We start from the raw sequence: 22211 nt of genomic DNA, 5'->3' as shown, positions 1-22211 counted from the left end.
ACAAAACGACAACATCAACAACAACAACATCAAGAATATAAAAATCTGACACTCGTACGGCACTTCAAAGCTTCTGAGCAGCTCCTCATATAATCTTTTATTTAATGCTAACAATTTAGAAATCGTCAGAGGCGCTGAATGGCTTGCAAAGACCACCGACTGAGTGACAGCTGGTGTTTAATATTTAGGTCAATACCTTGTCCGCCTTGCAGGGAGGAGGCAGAGGGCACACAGGGGCGTGACGTGCTGGAGGGGTGCAGAGGGAGCCCAAGATGCACCCCTATCTCTCAGCGCATGTCGGATCAGCCTTGCGCTTTGACCGCTTGACCGGCTCACGGGAGGGTCTGGGACAGCGGAGGTCAGCCCGCCCTCCGGAGGCCTCTGTGGCTGGGTCTGGAGCAGCCTCCTGTTCGGGCTCTTTCTCCTACGTGGAGCCCATGGTGGAGAGTGCGTGATGTGCGGAGCTCTAACTGAGTTTCTAGGTAACGACACACGCTGGGGCCCCTTCCGCATGGGTTTGTTGAGAGAAATGTGTCTTGAGCGCTGACTCTGCCAAGCAGACAGACGTCAGACACAGCCTGGACAGCAGCAGCCGAACAGGGCACCACACCCCGGGGTCCCCGTTTCCAGCCGAGTCCCTGCCTGAGAGCAGCCTTTAGTGACACGGGCCAACAGAAGGGGCTTCTGGGCCAAGGACAGAGAGGATGGAGGGCCGCTTTTTCCTTCTGGAGCCCCCCAGCTCCATCTCACCCACAGACTGCTTTGATCTGGTTTCTTTCAAGGAAGTATCCAGCCGGAAACCAGAGAGCAGGCTTGAAAAAGCACATTCGAGTTTGTATTTGGCAGGCGATAACCACATCAAAGGGAGGCTGACAGAATGGGGCTCAGTGACAAGGTGTGGAGGTGACTCAGGTTCCTGAGTGTCCTGACCCTCCCAGGCTGTCATGTGCTCCCTGGTGGCTTCCTCTTGCCCCACAAAGGGTCAGTGGGGAAATCCTCCCTGGGCACTATAATTACCCCCTGGGATCCTTTCCGGAGCCAGCCGCTCCGCCAGCAGCAAGATGAGGCCGGGCTTCCCTCCCCTGCTAGCCCTTCTGCTCCTTCTGGGCCCGGCCCTGGCCGCCGGGCAATCGGGGGATTTGGAGCCCCTGACCCCTGACCGGGGCCCTAGCTCCTTGCCCTATTCTGACTTGAACTCCAGCTTCATCTCTGGCTCCAGCTCCCTTGGTGGCTCCAGCTCTGGCGCCGGCTACGGCTATGGCTACGGCTCCAGCTCCGGTGGTGGCAGCTCCAGCTCCAGCTCCCGTGGCGGCTCCAGCTCTGGCGCTGGCTACGGCTCCAGCTCCAGTGGTGGCTTCAGCTCTGGCGCCGGCTACGGCTACGGCTCTAGCTCCGGTGGTGGCGGCTCCAGCTCCAGCTCCCGTGGTGGCTTCAGCTCTGGCGCCAGCTACGGCTCCAGCTCCAGTGGTGGCCGCTCCAGCTCCCGTGGTGGCTTCAGCTCTGGCAGCGGCTTCAGCAGTGACTTTGGCTTCAACAGGTCCAGGTCAGGTGACAGCACCAGTTCTGGCCCTGGCTCCGTGCTCCAGGTGAGGAGGCTCCAGAGTCCGGGAGCTGCATTTCATTCCCTTCCTCTCATTTTTTAATTTTTTTTTTAGGCGGGGGTGGGGGGAGGGGGTGGGAGGGGGTGGAGGGGTGGGGGTGGGGACCTGAATGTAATTTCATGGATGGCTAGACCTGAGCAATCGAAAAGATTTACGACTCCCTTTGTGAACTGTAGGCGCCATGAAAAGGAATTAAAATCTGGGTGGAATAATTAGATTGTTAGCGAGAGAGATGCCGTCTCTGTTCTCTGGCTGGGGAGTTCCAGGCAGCGATCTAAGCTTTGAAGAAGGTCTCTAACCTCCAGTGTAGAATGGGCGGGTGGGCAGGGGCTTTAAAAGGACAGATGCCCAGGTGCTATCACCATGAGAACAGTTAGGTGAGGGGTCGTGCCAGCAGTAGCTCCAGAAAGGTTTGTCCAGTCAATGTGCTGCCCAAAGATCTCATCAAGCTGACAGCCAGCCCTGCATTCGGGTGGCGATGCCCTGGAGGGAGTAAGAGCCACAGTCCTTTGCTTGGAGCCCTGACCATTTCTCTGAGCCTAGTTTGTAAGGGGGATGGGTGACAGAGTTGGGGGAAGGGTCCCCGGTTTCTAGGAAAGTGCTATGACATGTGGATATCTCCCCAGAGGAGTTATAGTTCTTTTCCAGTCTTCATTATAGGAAATTCTTAGAGCCGTTTGCAGCTGAAAAGAACAAAGATAGCAATAAACAAACCAACAAACCCACAAACCAAACCGTCCACTAGAAAGGGCCTGGGCCAGCCAGAGGCTCCATCGCTAGGACCGTAGTGAGCCCAGGCCTCAGGCAGATGAGTCCTCTGGGCTTCCTTTATAGAAATGGGAAGACGGATGGAAAGTGGAGGTGGGACGCGAGAGGCAGTCTGTCATCTCGCCTCTGCCGGCACCAGCTCCGGGCCTTTCAGAGGGAGCTTTTGCCCTGCAAAACCTGGGCTTTGTCTGACAACATGTACCTTGGGGTGGGGGAATCTTAACGTCCCCCAGAGCCCATGCCACTGTGTTTCTATGATCTTTAACCACAGGTCAGGTCACTGTTTACATGAGCACGTCTGAATGGGAGGGCCAATGGGAAAAGGTGGTCGGAGGGAGGCTTTTGTTCGTTGTTTTTTGTTTTTTACCTTCAGGACTACATCCACAATAAAAAAAAAGTGTTGATTGACAGACGGGTTGTACAGAACCCAGACAGAAAAGGCAGCAATGAGGTTCACGGGGTGCCTAAAAAATGCCAAGACTGCATTAAGTGAATAATATGTATTACCGTATTTATCCCCAAGAGGTAGTTAAAATTAACGATCCCGTTTTAGCGATGGAAACGCCAAAGCCTAGAGAGATGACATCGTCGGCTTAAGGTCACTAAGATGGCAAGTTCTAGAGTTCAAACTTAGTCCGCCCGCGCTCTCGACCATGTCTGTGCAGCTTTCGGTATTTTCATGACGTATAGGTGAAAACTGCTAATTTTTAAGAAGAGAAGCCTTTGGGAATCATGAATATGCACAAAGATTTTTTTTTGAAGCTAGAAATCAGATGCATTAGATTTTCGGGGGGAACCATTAGAGCTTGTTGGCATTTTTTTGTTGTTATTTTCAACGAGGTAACAATAATAATTTATTTTGAAGCTTCTCATCCATCAGAAATCAGCCTTTGAGTGAGATAATCAGCTAAAATATTAGAAAAATAAAATATAGGTCAAGAAATAGAGAAATCTGAATGCTTGTTGTTTGGTAAGGAGACAAACATTTAAAAGTAGATAAGAAACGTTAGTTAAATTGCACTTAGAGGCTTTAATTTCTCCTTCCTGGGTTTCTTCCTCTGGTGGGTCAGTATCACAATTCCAATTTTTTATTATTATTATTATTATTATTAAACAGCAGACTAGGTGTCACATCCACTATAAACCCAATTTTCTAGGGCGGGCTGTCAGCTTGATGAGATCTTTGGAAAGTGGTGGAAAACCCCTTTATAACTGTATTTGACCAAGTTCCAGATGTATTATTTTCTGTACTTTGAAAATGTTGAATACCATTATTTTATGCCTTGAATCTTTACAGGCACTTAGGCTCAGCTGCTAGTTAGAGCCGAGTGCGACCTCAAATCACAAATGTGAGTCGTACCTTCTACTGTAGCACTCAGAGCACCCTACATGCCCCAGATGTCACCCTCCAGCAAAGGGAATTCGTTCCTTCCCAGATTGAGAAAAGGCTGGCAAAGCCACTACCAGAATGAGTCATGTGTTTTCGCCATCAGGCTAAGGGGGTCGTCAGAAAAATAGACAACTTCGGCTTTCATCATGAAAATGGGCAGGAATCGGGTCTTGCTCATCTCCCTAACACCAGACCCTGGCACATTGTAGACAGTGTGGCACATTGGTAAATATTAATTGAACACGTGCTGAGTGAGTGAGGACCTACCAGTGTAAGGCGTCCTGTGTCCCCTACAAGGGAGATCACATACCCTTCTGCTAACCAAGGGGACAAACACTTGTCTGTCTCATTCCCCACGCTACACGCACATAGAGTTTAAGCATTCACCACAGAGAGAGACCCATCACCATTAGCTTCATTGTCTTTGAATGAGAGGAGCAGAAATATCTCTAATGGGAGACACTGATCAAACTTATGGACCATTCTGATGTCAGCTGAGCACGCTGGGCTGATGATAAGCAGGACGGCAGCTGGGGAGTCCACAGCCCTGGGGTAGAGATGTTCAACAGAGCCGGCGGAATGGCTGTCAGCAGGGCTCATAATTATTTGCCTGCCTTTCAGGTGAACTTCAGGATTAAAAGTTGTTAGCTCGTGGTTTCTGGTTGATTGTCTGAGACTGCTTGATGATCTCCCCTGGTTTTTGAGTTGACAGAGCTTTTCAGAGAACTTGAAGAATGGCTCAACCCCGTCTTGTGCAGCTAATTAACTTCCCTTGTCAAAATGCAATGCAAGATTTTTTTTTTTTTGGTAGACAGTTAATCTAATAAGCTATTTCTTCAAAATTCCATGATATATTGGTCCTTCTGTAAAAACCTTGGCATGCTCGAGCTGGAGTCTTTCTACCTCCAGAGGGAATGATAAAGCTGACTCCAAGGGAAGCTGTCCTACCTGACAGACTCCGGTGTAGCTTGTCCAGCCCATACTCATCCCTGGCATAGACCCTTCACTTAGCCCCTCCCAGACCCAGTGTTCAGCATAAACCTGCTTGTCTCTCCTTCCTACCCCCCAGTTTCTACAGGTGTACCGTGTGTTTGGCAAAGGAAATTGAGGCCATTGTCAGAAATTTGCTTGGCACAGAGTGTTTTGGATACAAATTATATATAATTTGTATATGGGTATACATATATTTCTTTCTGCTCATCTTAAACAGATTAGGTTACATTAACAAACAACTTAGTTGCAAAAGCCTGAATGATTGGCTCAGGGGTCAATCTTGATTACAGAAGCATCTAGGTCCTTCTTGCTCAGGAATCACGGAGGTCAGTGAATGTTAAATGCACAGCCTCAGCCGCAGCCAGCTGATCTCCTAAACTTTGAGAGGCGTATGCCGGATCTCTCACACTGCGAGCCCTCGCTCGCCTCTCGGTTGTTTCAGAAAGAGACACTTGAGGCTGATGCTCCACAGGTGAGCTTTGGCCCCCGCCCCACCATCAGATGAGATCATTGAAAGGCACAGCCAGTCTGCTGCCAAGAGTTACTCTGGAAGGCAATAGTAGTAATAATAATAATAAAAAAATGTTAATTGTGGTGGGATCCCCTTGGGGAAGTTCAAAGGGGACAAAAGAAAAAAAAACAGGATCTTTCAAACCTGTCATTTTAAAATATGCGGCGGCACCAAAGTGTGAGCCTGAATATTTTAAAGAAACATCAAATATTTTGAAATGACTTTTCTGCAAGTGGCAAGCTGCAAAACTTTTCAAAAATTTGCACGAAGCCTTCAAACTCAAACATCCTTCGTTTCGGTTTTTAACAAACGGCTGGTTTGTTTCCGTTTCGAAGGATGTTAATGATACAACTTCCCAGGCGAAGAGAGGAGGTGAATTTGCGTGGTATGTTTTCACGGTAATCCACATCCTTGCTGTTTCCCTCATTCCCACCTGGAGGAATGGAGTGAGGACTGGGGTAAAGGTGAGGAGGAGAAAACGTGAGCAGAAGGAGAAAGGACAGTGAGGCTGACTGATCACCTACCGTGGCCAGGGACTTGGCTTACATCTGGTCCCTCTGGAGGACCGCCCGTGAAGTCGGTCCTCTCCATCTGACACAGGAGGAAACTGAGACTTTCAGGGGCTTCGCGCCCAGGAAATGGTAGCGTTGGAAATCAAACTCTCATCAGTTCTTTATTTCCCTTTCCTTACACAGAAACAGTAATACTTTCCTTTAAGACTCTTCGAGAAAGAAAAATCGTCCTTCAGAGAAAGGCGGCTGACGTGGCCGTCTAACCCAACGGGCGCCTATGTGGCTAAAATGCTGCGTGTCGTCCCTGCCTGTGAGACGGGGGGTGTTTGGCTGCTCCTCTGATTCTATTCATTTGCAGTTGGGACTCCCCCGGCTTGCTTCGAAGGACTTTTTCATAAGCCAATTTCTGTCACTCCAGTTGCTAAAAAGCCCATTGCTTCGCCGCTTACCGATGCCCACCTTATTTTTATTGACAGCCGTTTTCCAATTTCAATGGCTCCAGGGATGACAGCGGGACCTGCCTGTGCTCCATCACCCTGCCAGACACCACCTTTCCCGCGGACAGAATGGAGCGCCTGGAATTCCTAGCCCGTGTTCTCTCCGAGAAGTTCGAGACAGAGCTTTCGAGAGTAAGCATTTCCTCCCCTCTTTTGACCCTATCTTAACATGTACAAACGAACAGAACGCTTACAAAACATTAAATTTATTGGGTGACATTATACATATAATTTCCCGGTGCGCGCTATCAGTTGGCATCCGTGTACGGCCCACGGCGCGCTCACGGCCCAAAGCCTGCCTCCTCCCGGGAACTCCCTTTACCCACGCCGCCTTGATCCTCTGGAACCACCATTGTGTTGTCTGTATTTATGAAGCCGTTCTTGTTTGTTTCGTCAGTGCACGAAACACTTTTTATTCGGGCCTTTGCCGGTAGCCGCGCTTCACGGGATCAGAGGCGGTTTGCGTCCGCGGAGTCCTCCATAGCGGGAGCAATGAGACCGAGACTGTGCCGGCCCCGGATAAACTCGCTCCAGGGCTACGGCGCTCATGCGGTCGGAGAGGGGCCCCGAGCTCTCCCTGCCAATGCCAGCTCCGCCATTTTTAGTTTGTTTTGTTGTTTTTTTTCTTGCTTTTTTTGCTCTCGATCTTCCCCCGAGCTTCGCATTCTTTTCTTTCCTGCTCTCTAGCCTCTTCATGTTTTCTCTTCTGTCTCTTTCACTTCTTCTTCCTATTCCTATTCCATTCCTTCTTCCCGTAATTTTTTTTTTCTCCCTTGCTTCAATCCTTTTTCTTGCCTATCCCTCCTAACCTTTCATTCCCTTTCCTTATTAATTTTTTTTTTTTAACTCTTTCTGGTCTTCTCTTGCTTTTGGAGGGCTCCTCCTCTTTCTCCTTCTCTTCCTTCTCCTCCAGTGCCCCAAATCTTCCGCCTCTCATCCTTCCTCCGGCCTCCCTCTTTTCCTTTCTCTTCCTCTTATTCCCTCTTTCCAACGTACTCGCTCCCTTCTCTCCCTCTCTCCCTGTCTCTCTTTCTTGGTGATTGTCTCTTATCGTCTTAGCAAGAATATTGCATTCGACGTGCCCAGCATTAGACCAGAACTGAAGGCTTCCCTGGAGTGTGACTCCACAGTAATAGGTCACTCAGCCTTGGTGAAGACCTTGCCTTTGAACCTGATTCCCACTTTCCTCTAGAGGTAGTTATCTTACGGGGTTTGCCTTTCCCTGAGGTAGCTGGGGCAATGGGACTTGGCATTCCCATTTTGACCCTTTCTTTCTCTTTAGCCAAGTTAAAAATCAATTAGGAATGCTCCCATCTTCTGCTTAGGTGAAGTCCACGCTCGGCTGTAACCACATTATACATGATTTAAAACAGCTCCATCAATTTACAAGGAGCTCCGGCTTTCCTACGAGATTCGAAATAAGTTTTCCTGAGAAATTTAAGTGTAGCTACCACAACATCCAGCATAGTTATCATTTAAGACAAAAATTACGATGAGGCTGACACCCTGCTTTCAACCCGAATTGGTAGATAAATATTCTCAATTTAAATGAGTGTCCAGGAAAATGCATTTGAGTACTTCAGGAAACTAGCTTTTTAAGAACTAAAATGTCCTTGAATTAATCAGCAGAAAAGGCATGGCACTAAATTATAAATTCCGACCATTAATATTCATAGCCTTATTCCAGCATAATCAAGTACAGATAAGAAGTTATGCATAAAAACATAACAGGCAGAGGAAAATCCTAGGTAAAGATCTTTGCAGTTGGAGTCATTTGCTTTGAAATAGTGGGGGCTGCTGATTTGCATGTCTTCTTTGCTGGCAGGAGTGTGAAGGGCAGTGCGAAGCCCCATGACGCTCCAGAGAGAGCAGGTAGCCTGCCAGGTTTGTGAGGACGGGACATTTCATTCCAGTTCCGAGAGGGAGGCAGGTGGCATCTGCCTGGCTCATAATTGGCAGGGGAGACGTGCAGAGTAGGTGGGAAAAGCTTTAATTCTGAAATCATCAGTAGCCGGTCCTAAAAAAAAAAACACACATTTGCCATTGGGGCTTAAGGAAGGAATTCTCCTGCCGGTTGCGATCCGTGTGACAGGCGATGATAACAATGACAGTAACTTGTTCTGCGTGTGTTTTATGTTTGTGATTTCCATTCTGCCATCAAGTCACCCTTTAAGGCAGAGAGGCCCCTATTCTCCGCCCCATTTTAGGGATGGAAAAACTGAGGTTAACAAAGACAAATAGACAGAACTGCGAAGCTGCTTCCTCTCTCAGCCGGTGAAGCCGGGCCACGGGCTTGGGGCTTCAGAATGAATCTCGGTTCTCTTTGCTCCTGGCGGAGCAGCTACCCATCCTCCAGCGCAGATCCCAGAGGAGATGCAGGAGGTCACTAACGCCTTCAAATCCCAAGTTATCTCTTCAGCCGAGGGCTTTTGAATCTGCAGGTGAATTATTATAGCTGTCCCTAGGTTGCCTTGGAAATCACTGTTTATACCAAGGCCTGGGGGAATGCCCATTCGGGAAGGCCGGTAGAGAAGGGTTTTGACTGCCTTATGTTGATTCATTATCTGCCAGTACACAGAAAAGACTTATGTCTCTACCTAAGATGCTGAAAGCATTTTATTATTTTCTGTTGTTTATGATATGTCCTCTTGTGACTATGCTTAGGAAAGGGACCACACAAAAGGCAGCTCAGGATTTCCTTTCTCTGGAAGCTTATTGTCTTGGGGGCAAGTTATTTAATATCGAGCATTTGCTAACATATCCTCATGCATGAGAAGGTTGAGGTAGCCTGCGAGACATTTAGGCAACCCATAAACAAACAACATTGATTGAGCAATGTTTTGTGCAGTGACATATACTAAATGAAAAAGTCAGATTGAAAAAAACTGAAATCACTGTTTCACTAATAATTCCTGTAATTTATAGGGCATCCATTATTCTAGGCACTTAATGTATATTAGCTCTAGTCTTCACAATAATCTTGTAAGCTTGCTACCATTATCCTCAATTTAAGGGAGAAAACTAAGGCTTAGAGAAATTGATTTGCCCAGTAAGTGCTGGTCAGATTTGAGTTTAGGCGGGTGTAGCTCTGAATTCTTCATATGTTGTGATGGTTAATTCACATTTAATCTTGTTGCATTTATTTTTAAGGGTTTATTAAAATAAGAGTATGCTGCAAAGTACATTTACTTATTTCAGATAATATGGCCGTAGTTATGATCATGGATTTTGGGGAACTGGCAGAAACATGAGCCAGACCAGTTTTTTTTTTTTTTTTTTTTTTTTTTAGCTTAATAGCCCGCCGTACTGCATCCATATTTATCTTAGGACCATATTTATCATATAGAACAAAACCCCCCAAGCAACCTTTGATTCTTAGACCCCATCGATGACATAATATGTGCCCAACCAATAAAAGAATGGAAGCTCTGAATGTTAGGCTGGTGGTTTCAAGGTAAGCACTGATGAGTCTTGTAAAGCTCAAACTTCTGGTGATGAAAAGCCACGTGGTAGAGATAGTGACATGGGGCATGTCCCCTTAGGGCCAGACCCATGTTCTTGCTACACATCCAGAGAAGCTGCTCAGGCTGCAGCTTCCAGAGCGAGTAGGATGGTCTCAGGGCTCTTCCCGCCATCTCAACAGCCACGCACGTGAAAGGCGTGTACCCACAATGTGCTTACGTTAGTGACGTTCGCACTGTGACGTTTCTCTGGCCCATCTTCCGGTTCTCCCCTGCCCTCCGTGACTCCGTGGGCGACTCCGGTTTTCCTGCACATCACCGAGCTTTCCTTCCAATGTCAGCTAAGAGAAGCCAAGTCTTTTCCCAAACGGATCTTTAGAGGCCTTTCTTTTCACGGTTCACCGCAGATTCTCGTAGGTGGCACACTCCGGGTTACGCCTTGGTTTTCAGCGAGAGCCACATTTTATTTAGCAGAGATGACAGTTGAATCACTCATTTTTTTTTTTTTGTGGAACAACAGCTGCGATGTGCCATCGAAATGTTCCAGGAAAGCAGAGGGCGTTTCATTCGTTCCAAGAACTGGCAAGACCAAATGCCAACGCGAATATTCATTTCGCAAGCTTCCATTTCTGCAATGGATTGGCACTTTAGTATTATTGCTATTATTATTATTATTTTGTCGCAGGCAAGTTTTTATGCCTTTTTTTTTTTTTTTTTTAGAAATGGAAACTTGGCTATCTTATGTGCTTTTGAAAGGAACTTGTTTTATACATACATATATAAATATATATAAACACATATATATTATACATATCAAATAAAACTCCTTATCTGCCAAAACGTCACCAGCTTTATCATTCTCCAAGGGATGGCAATCTGATGGCAGTGAGCATCAGCTGCCCGAGGAAATACACCAGCAGTGCCAAGGGCTGCATTTTCAACTTTCATTAAAATTTTCTTTGCCTGAAGCCCTAGTCCTTTAGGTCTGTGGCCTACGAGTCTGTACTAATTTGCACGGTGGGGTTAAATGGAAGGGCTAACATGACAAGTTCGGGCTGCCTTTAGTATTAGAAGGATCAGAGGCCAAAATCGGGCTCTGAGCTCATCTAGGCACTGCGGATCAGCTACTTGACATTAGCACAGTTTGGGTGAAAGTACAGCTTATGTTCCAATTATTAAAAAGAATTTAAAACAGGCAACTTTTAATGAGCAGGTCCTTGGAAAAGCCATGGTGTTTCTTTTACCGATCAGACACAGAAAGGAGGACCAACTGTGTTTATTGAAATATCCATTTGGAAATTCCAATTATACACTAAACCACCAAGGGAATTTCGGGAAGTATTTTAACTTAATGATCAGACATTCAAATATATGCAACAAATGTGTAATTTAAAGGTCTGATTGCAATAATCAGTTCTTGGAATAAATGTGGGTGCACTTAATGAAATGTGCACTTTACAGTTGCACATATATTCATATAATGTGTAGTGAGTTGGGTCTTTACGCCACTTTGTAAAAGGCCGAGGGGCTCAAAACTCGATGCAAATGGTGATCAAAGAAGGAATTCTACTTGGCGCGTTTCTCCTTCTTCTAGAAATACTCAGATTTAGAGCAGCAGCTCTAAATGGAGACAGGGTGGTGGTGGTGATGATTGTGATTTTGCCCCCAAGGAAATTTAGCAAACTCTGGGGCATTTTTTTTTTTTGTTACAGCTGGGGGTTGGGTGGGTGCTGTTGGAGTCTAGAGGCCAGAGATGCTTCTAAATATCCTATAATACACACACACAAAAAGCCCCCTAGAGAAAGAATGATCTAGCCCCAAATGTCAGAAGCGCTGAGGTTGGAAAACGCTGATTTTTAGAGCATGTGATTTCAGGGGGGGTACAGAGGGCGAGAGACTCTGATTCAAACCAGTTTAGTTTGCAGAACTAATACCATCAAACATTAAAATGGAGATGAAAATGTACTTGAATGATGACTCAGAAGCAAATGTATTTTTAGTCCATGTAAAAATAGACTAATTGTAGTCAATCATAGTAGCAAGTTCTTTTTAGTCTGTATTTGGACAGATTAAAAAAAAGATATAATTAATTATATTTTTGATCCATTTCTTTAAAAAAATGATTGACAGCAAGGGCTTGATAGTGGAGGAAGACTGTATGCTATTACTCTGGGAATTGACTCGAGTTTTTTGATCCCCTTTCAGGTGAGGGAGTATGTCCGATTAATCAGTATCTATGAAAAGAAACTCTCCAACCTAACTGTCCGTATAGAGATTATGGAAAAAGATACCATTTCTTACACCGAATTGGACTTTGAGCTGATCAAGATAGAAGTGAAGGAGATGGAGAGACTGATCATCCAGCTGAAGGGCAGTGTTGTTGGAAGCTCAGACATCATCGACCAGCTGGAGATAGAGGTAAGGAGCGAACTCGCTTCTCTGTGTGTCAGTGATGAATCTTCTCAGCGATCAGAGCTAGGACCAGGGTGTGAGTCTCTCTCTTCCGATTTCTAGTCCTGTGCGCTCTCATGACCGCGTGGCATAGCCCGTGTTCTCCTTTCGATGGACACCCGTCTTTCAATAGTAAGTTTAGCCCTTTGGGAACATGTTGACTGAGGAGCAGGTGTCCGCTGATGATCAGCGTTCTGCCACAGAACCAAACGGCCTTTCGATGTCTCTAGGAAGGCACTGATATAAATCCGAGCAACTCCATGGCCAACTGTCTTCTCCATTCTGCCTTTATCCTCATGGAACTAGGAAGCCGCAATTTACCTGATTTTGGACTTGTTAGGTCTGTTTCTCCTTTGGAATGTTCATGTCATCTTTGATCCCTTTTGGAACTGGTCACTACATCTTGACAACCTTTTTTAAAGGAGTGTCTCGTGAGTATGTTTTAGTGACGCCTTTTAAGATCTGTGGATAAAGACCTTCGCGTTAGTGTTTTGGTTGGGCGATGTACGTCAATGAGAATTCACTAGCACGGTCACGACATGGGCTATTGTTGAGAATTCTAGTTACATATTTTAGAACTTAAGCTTTCTTTGGTTCTCACCGTTTATTAGAAACTTAATTATGGTACAACACAAGGAAACACGAGTGTATCAGGAAGATTATTAGAAATGAACTTTAATAGACATTCGTGGATGCGGACACTGAGCCTGTGTGCTCTGTCATTAAAACCGTTCAGAATCTTGGCCATTTTCTCCTCGTCACACGCACCTGCCCTGAGATGTGACAGGCGTTCACGCTAAACCGTAAAATGTATTCTTCCAAATGAAACCATTCAGAAGAATCTCGGGTGGATTCCCTGGCAATGTTTCACTAAGTGACAAATTCAGCTCTGGAATGTTTATGAAAGAAATTGTACAATAACGTAAAGTCACTGAATTTTATTTCCTCAGATAAGGAATATGACTCTCCTGGTAGAGAAGCTCGAGACACTAGACAAAAACAATGTCCTTAAAATTCGCCGGGAAATCGTGGCTCTGAAGAACAAGCTCAAGGAATGTGAAGCCTCTAAAGATGAACACATCCCTGTGTCTGTGCCCGGGCCTCCTCCCTCTCCAGGTGAGTGCCCCGCCCCTCGCCTGCCCTTGAACCTGGCCTGGAGGGGCCAGCGCGGGGTTGGGGAGGGCTTCGGGAGCGCAGCCCCAAGGGCGGGATTTTTACAGTTCCGAGTGACTCTTCCGTGCATTGGAACCTCCTCGCCTAGTCTCTCTACTTACTGTCACATACTGGGACTCACAGAGGAATAATGTGAACCATGAGTCGATCTGAAACGAAATCCCCACGTTACCTGTACCTGCTCCGCGTTTGCCAACTGGACCAATATCCGCATGGAGATGCGGCGGCGGCCGCCGGGGGCCTGGCCAAGCCGCTGGAGCCTGCACAGCATCTGTCCGCACCGTCTGGGGACTGTCAGGGCTCATGGGCTCGTCTATCCGATGAGCCGGGGTTAGAGCTTGAATCTTCCCTCGCTCCTCTCTCCTTCCCTTCCTCCTCCCGCTGAGCGCCTGCTGTCTGGTGTGTCCCGGGGTTCACGGAGGGTTTAACCGATGGGCCCATGCGTTTTGTACTTGTGGGTAAGTCCTGGCGCCTCTCCTGGACTGAGTTCTTGGAGGGCGTCTCGCTAATGAATCATCCTCCCGGTCAAGTATAGCCTAGCGGTGAGTGCTCCCTAAGTACCCCGTGAACGTGAATGGAGGCAGCGGAGTGCGGGGGTCCGGAGCATGGCTTTGGGACCCCAGAGGCCTGAGCTTCCCAGCTCTGTGGCCACAGCAAAAGGGTCCTTCATCCCCTCACTCGTCAAATGGGAGAAGAGCAGAGCCTGCCTTGCAGGGTCGATGGAATAGGCCGGAGGAGCTCGCGGCTCTGTGATCGGCACCTGTGTGCTGGCGGTTGTTGTTGTTATTAATGAGGAGAGGCGAACTGAAAACCTTGCACGAACGCAGGCAGTGCTAGGTTCCTAGGTTCCTGTACACTTCAGCACGCCCCTGCAGGTGACCTAAAGCCACCCTCCCAGCTGCGGCCCGTGGCCCTGTCCTTTAGAGACGCTCGTGTCAGAGGGGAGCAATCTCGCAGGTCGCGAATGGGACCGTACCTTCTCATCAGATGGCACAGCTCTTGCTATTTTCATTAATTCCTATTGTCACAGCCTGTTTCCTTTCAGGCCTTGCCTTTCGGATCCCTTGTCAGCGTAGCTGATTCCTGGGAGGCTTTAGATGCTGCTGTAGGGTTGTGTGCGGGCTCTCTGCCTCCCTCTGCTGTTGGGAATCAGTCATAGCATGGCATACAGAGGAGATTTAGAACAAAGGCCACGGCTCCGTCCTCCGTAACGCACTGAGGCTAAACCCGGTCTGGGGTCCGTGGTGTCAACACGCCTTGGAAAGTAAGAGCTCATTCTGCCGGCTCCTTGAGGGAGGAGTCGAGGCAACGACAACCCTCGATAATGCCCGAGCGAGACTTGTCAACCTCAGCAAGTCTTCGCTGTGGGATAGATTTTTCCTGCTCAGTTTTCTGTGCATCCTTTAGAATAAGGGCATTTTCCAGCAGGAAGGAACATTTCAGGGCCGTCTAGCTCAGGCCCCTCATGTCTCAGAGGAGGGGCCTTCGACGGTGATGCTGCTGCTTTTCCTGAGGCCACACAGGTCGTTAGTGGCAGCTGAGGCCGAAATGCAAGGCCCCTTACCTCCTCGTCATCTCAGGACCTAGAGCGTCAGGTATCATTTCTCAAGGTCATAACTCAAGGTCAGTAGTCAGGGAGAAAGCACACTGCCTATGTCTACGGAGGAAAACAAGCGAGTCTCTTGGGTTATTTTTGCTAGAACTTTCCTTCCCCCCAGAACTGTCCCCTGGGCCCTCACACTTACACTGTCAGCCAGCCCAGCTGTGTTGTTTAAGCAAATTGGACCCAGCTTTCCTCTCACTTTCCGACAACTTGGGCTGGACCTGGACCTCGGCCAAGCCACTTGGCCCTCCTCCAGCTTTGTTCATATTATATTTATGATGTTTATATTAAACCGACTTTTTGTCATGTTTTTAAATCAATTTCTTTCACGTGCTCTCTTTCTGTTTGGGTTGGTGGATGTTGCAGAATTGAAAAATCCCCGGGCACTAACCAGCTGTGAGCCTGTGGAGACTTTAATTAAAGTTACTCACTGTTATTGGGACCTTAAAATCTGGCCTCTCTGCTTTTCTGACTGCAGAGTTGCACAGAACAAAAAAGACTGTATGCGAGTCTCAGCTATGAAGAAACCCTGTGCTCTCGGCCCCCTCCCTCCCCCTACAGCTCTGGTTTGCTGCCCCTGTGGTCAGCTCGATCTCAGAATCAGGACATGTAGTGAGGGTTCAATAAAATGCACTTTACATTTGGTTTATGCCGAAAATGGCATCTTTTTCTGCTTCGTTTCATAGAACTTTCCGATCTAAAATAATTGGCCTTCTGCTCATTAACATTTTCCCCCTGAAAACAACTGGCTCTGTCTCTCTCCATTTCCCCCCTGAATCCAGATGACCGCATAGGCGAAATGGGATGGCATGCCGGGGGGCCGCTCGCCGCGTGCCCGGAGATGCCGGGCTCCGTGCTGACACATATAGGTGCTCCGTAAATGGGTGGTGATTGACTAGGGTATAAAGGATTTGGGGTGGCCTGCCAAAATCCCAAGCCTAGGGAAGAACAGAGTGTCAGGTAGCATATATTCAATAATTCAAAGTCAATTTAGCTTTAATTATTTTCTGATTATGGCCACTTTAATTGCCTGATTCTCACAAGTCAATCATATTCTCCTCTTGCATCAAATAAAGTTCGCTGGCCCAGGTAGGAGAGCATATTAATAGATCTAGAATCGTTTCCTCTGCAGACATCTAATCTTTGGCTTTAAAAAAAAAATGCTAACCATGATACTTTTAAAAAGCCCAGTTACAGTATTTTAAAGTCTCGTCGTGTGGCTTCTCAGGATAATTTCAGAATCCCGTGGCAATATCTAATAAATTGCATGGTGGAGAGATTGCCAACCAAAGCTACTCCTCTAGAAGGTTCCTTGCCTCATGTTTTATGAAGTAAACACCAGGGTCTTTAAAAAATTCAGGTGTGTAGCGGGGTAGAGGACTGGCGTTTTATGGATAAGGGTAGGTAAGCTGCGTTTGCGAGATTTGACTAGTCTTGCATTCCTTTATTTCACAAACACTGAATCTGTCTGGTAATATTGTCACGGTCCCAGCCCGCCTTCCACGGATGCTCTGATAGAGAGGCGCACCTGTGATTCCTGGAGTGGCAAGACAGTCCCTACAACTCACCAGCCTGGTGAACGCCAGGTTATCTGTGCTTCTTTGCTTGTGCAGGAGCTAAAGGCGTGCTTCTGCCCTCCGTTTCATGGGCAATAGTGCAATGGAACAGGATGGATGGAAATGGAGTATCTCTAAGACCTTCAAATGAACGAAGGGGCTGGGAAGGGGTGGGAGATCCAGGAGAAGCTTAGGTTACGTGGGTAGGCGGCGGGCGTTGGGGGCTCTCGCAGTGGGCACTGGCTGTCAGCTTCGGTTTCCAAGACCGTTTGCTGCCAGGGATCAGGGAAGCCTGCCACAGCTTTTCACTGGATTGTCACTGCCATGGCCATGTCTGTAGGACTGGCAGCGATGCCTAGTTCTCTTCTCTATACCCGCTTCCTTTTCACCGGAGCTGGCAGCCTAGGAATGGCCTGTCAGAGAAAGATGAGAAAGGAGACATAATCAAAAGAACAGGAGAGTATTTAGGAAGGTGGGAAAAAGAGATTTAAATTCATACAGTTCAAATATTTATGTCAAGCGTAATTTTAATTTCCTGACCAACACGTAAAATGATGAGCCATGTTGACTATTATTATTAGTAGTAGTAGTAGTGGTAGTAATTTTTAAGAGAGGATTATTTTGATTCCTTCATACCTAAGGATTTCCACATCTAAGACAGAATAGTTTATTATCTTTAACCCCGTTATAATTTCTGAATTAGAGACATGCATCATAAGCTTCCCTTAAATACATCGTTGCTATTGGTTTGGGATACTTCCTTTCCAGGAACGCAAGATTCAGTTAAACAAACAATTCCTAAGTCCTCTAACCTGCCAGAAAAAAAATGACTTTCTTTCGTTTCCTCAGAGTGAAATGTAGTTGAATAAATAAGTTCTCTGGAAGATATTTTAACTAGAAAACCCAGTTTGTAGCATATGGAAACTCGAACAGTTTTTTGTTATCATTAAACTGAACACACCGCTAACTTTATTTTAATAATTCATGCATTGTTTCATAAACAAAAGCAAACAAGCATTCATCTGAGAGATCATTTTTAGGAGAAGAAATAATAATTTATAATTTTATTTATTATTTCTTTAGTGGAGAACAGTCTCTTGGCTGAATACACGCTGCTTTTTTATTTATGAAATGGCACATGCATTATTAAAATAAACCTGTGACTGTGTTCTGCTTAATGATATGCAAAATTATTTGAGGTTGGGTACAGAGTGGTTTCATTTCTCTACCTGTTGTACGGTCGGCTGGCTTTCCCACCAACTGCAGATTTATGAGAGCGTTTAAGGAGCACGTATTTAATTCTGGGACCAAAAAGCCCCAGCAGATTGGAAAAATAAAAGCGGGATCTCTAGTGATGGTTTCGCTTCTGAGCAGTCCTTGCGTGAGGTGGGGAGAGGGGGACACATTTAGCAAGGGAAGGAAGAGATAGATCTTTCCGTGTTGGTCAGAAAGCAGAGATTCAGAGGCAAAAGCTCAGCCTCTGAGCTTAGCGCCCCTGCCTCCCAAAAATGCTAACGTCAGGGAGTTGTTTGGATCTCCGCTTTTGGCTCCTGCTCACTTCCTGTGCTCGCCACATGCTCGCCATGGTCCCCCGATTCCCTCCAAGCGTTTATAGTTTATAGCGTGAACCAACTTCCCTCGCCTTGCTCTGCTCCAGGCAGCCGGACAAGGGAAAACGACCTCGAACGTACTTGAAGTTGGATCTTTTTTTCGTTATTCAATACACGATCTCCCCCCTTCTCGAACGGTCCTTATTAAGATCCCAGGAAACATGTGTTCGACTCTTCGGATAGTTATTATTAAAACTACCGGACGAATTTTATTTCCTGTTTTATGGCTCGTAAACGGTTTGGGCTGGCAGGCATTTCGGAGGGAGCACCATGCGAAGGGCCAGTTGTCCAGACTGAGTCGTTCACCCAGGCGTTACGAGGGGCGTAGGTGCAGCGGACCAGTGAGTCTGGTCCCACTTGATTGTACTCATTGGGACAAACCTAGCATCAGTATGGAGACGACAAAGCGCCTGCCCGTCATTCTATGGCGCAGTAGAATACGAGCGATAAAGAGCAAGATGATCACAGAGGGACCTAAGTGATGGGCTGCGCGGAGAGGCAGCGTTGCCTTCAGATGACTCCCATGGCTCCTCGGGGCTGAAATCCCACCACGATAGGTCCGTCCTTCTTTCTCTTTAAAACATCGCACGTAAAACTTTCTCTCCTGAGATTAGCTGGGGGCAGCGTTGGTGCCTGATGTGGGTCCCGGGAAAGGCCGGAAGGGTGAAGGGAAAGGGGTCTCCCCAGGACAGTCTTCTCCTTCATCGCAGTTCTCCCCGAGCCTGGTGAACGGCGCCTCCTGACTTTGTGGGAAGTAGGGGAAGGTTCTGGAATGATCTTGCTCTTTTGATTTCTCTAAGAAAAATGAAATAGAATATTTTCAAAATGCTTTCCGATAGAAGAAAATGTATTGGATTTTATCAGGTCCCCCCCTCTCCTGTCTCTGGGACCTCAAACCTTTTTAATATGTCTCTTGGCAGTTTCGTCATCTGCAGTCTCCAGACTGAAAGCCCATCCATGGAAATAAAGGTCTTTTTTTTCTAGAGCTGACCAGCGGGTTTGCATTGAGACTGAAACCAAGAAGAAACGTCACCTCTTCTCCCTCGGAACCACTGCTGTCCCTGAACCCTGCCGAGAAAAAATATTTATGGATTTCTTTGGTTCCTAGTGTTACCGGTGGGGCTGATGGCAGTTGGTGTCACCCCAATGGCAGTAGGGAGGGAGAGGGATAATGACCGGGCTGAGTGAAGTTAGCAGTGAAGAATCATAGGTCAGTGAGATTTAGAAAAGATTTATTAAAAGTATTATTTTAGAAAGACAAAGCATGCCCCAAGGAGGCACAGAGTCCCAGCGCTGTAACTACAATAACCGATGCAAAGGGGCCACAAAAAAGGCCACAAAAAGAGGACCCAGAAGCGGGAATGTCTGCCTTATATTAGGGCGGTGATGAGTAGTTTCAAAGGTGTTCTTAGGTGATTGGCAAGTGAGGTCATTTTGATTGACACCTGGCTGCTATAGAACTCTTTGCCTACTACGCATGTGCTTACGCAGAATTCTAGTACCATTGGGGTGTTCTTTGGGAGGTCTCTAGGCTGGGCCCCAATTCCTTTGTTCCCCTTGTCGCTCATGTCTGACTAGCTACCTAGTCTTTGCCTCTTCAATGGTTTGTATCTTGTCATTCATTTTCTCTAAGAAGGCCCGTTTGTATTCTCGTTTGTCCAGGGAACTGTCCTCACGGCGGAGTGGTGAACATCAGCCAACCCTCTGTAGTTCAGCTCAACTGGAGAGGGTTCGCCTACAAGTATGGTGCCTGGGGCCGAGATTACTCTCCCCAGAACCCGGACAAAGGGCTGTATTGGGTGGCGCCTTTGAATACAGATGGGAGACTCTTGGAACTTTACCGGCTCTACAATACGCTGGACGATCTGCTCTTGCACGCGAATGCTCGGGAGTACCGGATTACCTATGGCCAAGGCAGTGGGACGGTGGTGTACAAACACAACATGTACGTCAACTGGCACAACACCGGCAACCTGGCCAGGATTAACCTGAACACCAACACCGTGGCCGTGACGCGCGCGCTCCCCGACGCCGCCCACAACAACCGCTTTTCGTACGCGAACGTCGGTTGGCAAGACATCGACCTGGCTGTAGATGAGGGTGGGTTGTGGGCGATTTACGCAACCGAGGCCAGCACCGGTAACATGGTGATCAGCAAGCTCAACGACACCACACTCGAGGTGCTGAGCACATGGCACACGAAGCAGTACAAACCATCCGTCTCTAACGCCTTCGTGGTGTGCGGGGTTCTGTACGCCGCCCGCACGCTGAACACCAGAGCGGAAGAGATTTTCTATTACTACGACACAAACACAGGGAGAGAGGGCAGGCTGGACATCGTCATGCACAAGATGCAGGAGAAGGTACAGAGCATCAACTACCATCCTTTCGACCGGAAACTTTATGTCTACAACGATGGTTACCTTCTGAATTATGATCTCATCTTTGAGCACGAACCTCTGTAGGTGTTAGGGTGAGGCGGAAATAAAATGTTTGCTGAAAAAATGGTCTTCTCCACTTATTTAGATACCTGCAGGGGGATCCGGGAGTTTAATTGCTTAGCGCTAGAATTTGGGAGCACAGTTCTGTCGCACTAGGGACTGAAGATATTTGTCCGGATTTGATGAGTTCTCTTGGAAGCCATCTGGTTTCTGGGATGCATTTCCCTACTGAAATCAGATCCTTTCAGGGTGAGATTATAAGGGATCTAGGGACATCATGGGTCCGAGGAAGCCTTCAGTGTGGTGACATCTGGGAATTAATTAATTTAAAGAGAGCTCTGTATGGCTTCTGGGTTTCTTTGTGTGTGAGAGAGGGCTCAGTGAGCAGGCTGCTCTACGTAGCCCAGCCGATTCCTCCGTACCCGAGGGAAACCTGGGGCTAAATTTGGCAAATTAATACCTGAAGCTCCTTCACGGGCCAAATTTCCAGCTTTGTTTTTCTTGTTAGCATTCGGAATGGTGTTTTGTATATAGCAAGCAGATAGGTAAATTTAGCATGCTTATGTTATATTTGTAAAGTGCTCTGAATTTTCTGGAGAAAGGCACTTTTGTACTTTAAATTGTGTGCCACAGGTCAATCCCGGACGGGTGTGCAGGCGAGGCACAGGATTGCTCTTCCCTCCCATGGTCCACCGACATACGAGTCGGTTGAGCAGTCCTACCTAGCTCATAGCTTCTCTCCAGAGGTAGCTCAGAAGGTTAGAACCAGACTTAGCAACCAATTCCTCCCACTTTCTCCCTACCTCCTGCTAAAAAAAAAAAAAAAAAAAAAAAAAAAAAATTAATGAAACAATGAGAAGATAAACAGAATTACTTTTTTTGTCTCATCATGAACTTTTAGTTCTATGACTCTTACGACTGTAAAAACACTGGATGGATGACAGCCGGATGATAAAGCGATGGCATTTCTGGTTCTGCGAGAGAGGCCCTTGGAGCCTATGCAAGAATCGCGTTAAGTCGTATCGGTTGCTGCATGCAATTTTTGTCTTTGTTTAGGTCTGAAACGTGTAAGAAAATAAATTTTGTTTTTGTTTTTTTTTTTTTATGAGCAAGAAATGTAGGAAATCCTCTGAAAGTATGTAGTAGATAGACGCAATTTGAAAACCCCGTAGGTATGTGGGCATCTGTGGTTTTGGAGGCGTTGTCATCTGGGTTTGATCTGTTTTCCTTTAATGTCCACGAGTCCGGGCCCAGAGGCTTAGCCCTTTAAATGTTGTACTTTTTCCCTTTTAATACAAGATTAAAACATGCTTTAAGAAAGTTGTGTTTTGTTTTATTTACTTTTTTTTTTTTTTTTAAAGAACTCTTAATAGAATAACTCATACCTTGCTGTGAGATGCAGAGAATGGCCACCTCCCAAACAACAATGACCAGGACATTATATACCTGATGGCGGGTGACATTCATAGCTTTTAGGGGAGTCCGAAGTCAGGCTGGCTTTTTCATTTCCCATTAACGTCCAGTCTTTCTGGTAGCTTTTGTTGTATGAGGCTGCGCTATTTCCTTTTGGGATATGACCTTATGTACTTATTAATTTGCATGACTGATCTGATTTCCCATGTTAGGCTATATTTGTGTGGCTTC

General features: G+C 46.8%; 1 protein-coding gene across 2 annotated transcripts; it reads left to right on the top strand.

Annotated features, from left to right (window-relative positions):
• The first annotated feature begins 523 nt into the window (after window positions 1-523).
• On the top strand, window positions 524-21408 carry OLFM4 (olfactomedin 4). 2 transcript variants are annotated; one of them, XM_036228910.1, is made up of 6 exons: window positions 525-1254; window positions 1288-1586; window positions 6252-6404; window positions 11939-12151; window positions 13135-13300; window positions 19789-21408. In XM_036228910.1, the coding sequence occupies exons 1-6, from the start codon at window positions 1062-1064 to the stop codon at window positions 20589-20591; spliced, it is 1827 nt and encodes a 608-aa protein (XP_036084803.1). In that variant the 5' UTR covers window positions 525-1061; the 3' UTR covers window positions 20592-21408. The 2 variants fall into 2 exon arrangements, with proteins under 2 accessions (XP_016013676.2, XP_036084803.1); XM_016158190.2 differs by having other exon boundaries at window positions 524-1586.
• Window positions 21409-22211: the final 803 nt, after the last annotated feature.

Source organism: Rousettus aegyptiacus, unplaced genomic scaffold, assembly GCF_014176215.1.
Source record: "Rousettus aegyptiacus isolate mRouAeg1 unplaced genomic scaffold, mRouAeg1.p scaffold_m13_p_11, whole genome shotgun sequence".
Lineage (NCBI taxonomy): Eukaryota > Metazoa > Chordata > Mammalia > Chiroptera > Pteropodidae > Rousettus > Rousettus aegyptiacus.
The sequence above is the reverse complement of the archived record's forward strand: the minus strand, read 5'-3'. Positions and strand labels throughout refer to the sequence as shown.

Excerpts from the sequence above, each read along its gene's own strand:
- OLFM4 (XM_016158190.2), top strand. The coding sequence starts at position 1,062 with ATGAGGCCGGGCTTCCCTCCCCTGCTAGCCCTTCTGCTCCTTCTGGGC. Across the intron at positions 6,405-11,938 it reads TCGAGACAGAGCTTTCGAGA|GTGAGGGAGTATGTCCGATT; the intron begins GTAAGCATTTCC and ends ATCCCCTTTCAG. Across the intron at positions 12,152-13,134 it reads TCGACCAGCTGGAGATAGAG|ATAAGGAATATGACTCTCCT; the intron begins GTAAGGAGCGAA and ends TTATTTCCTCAG.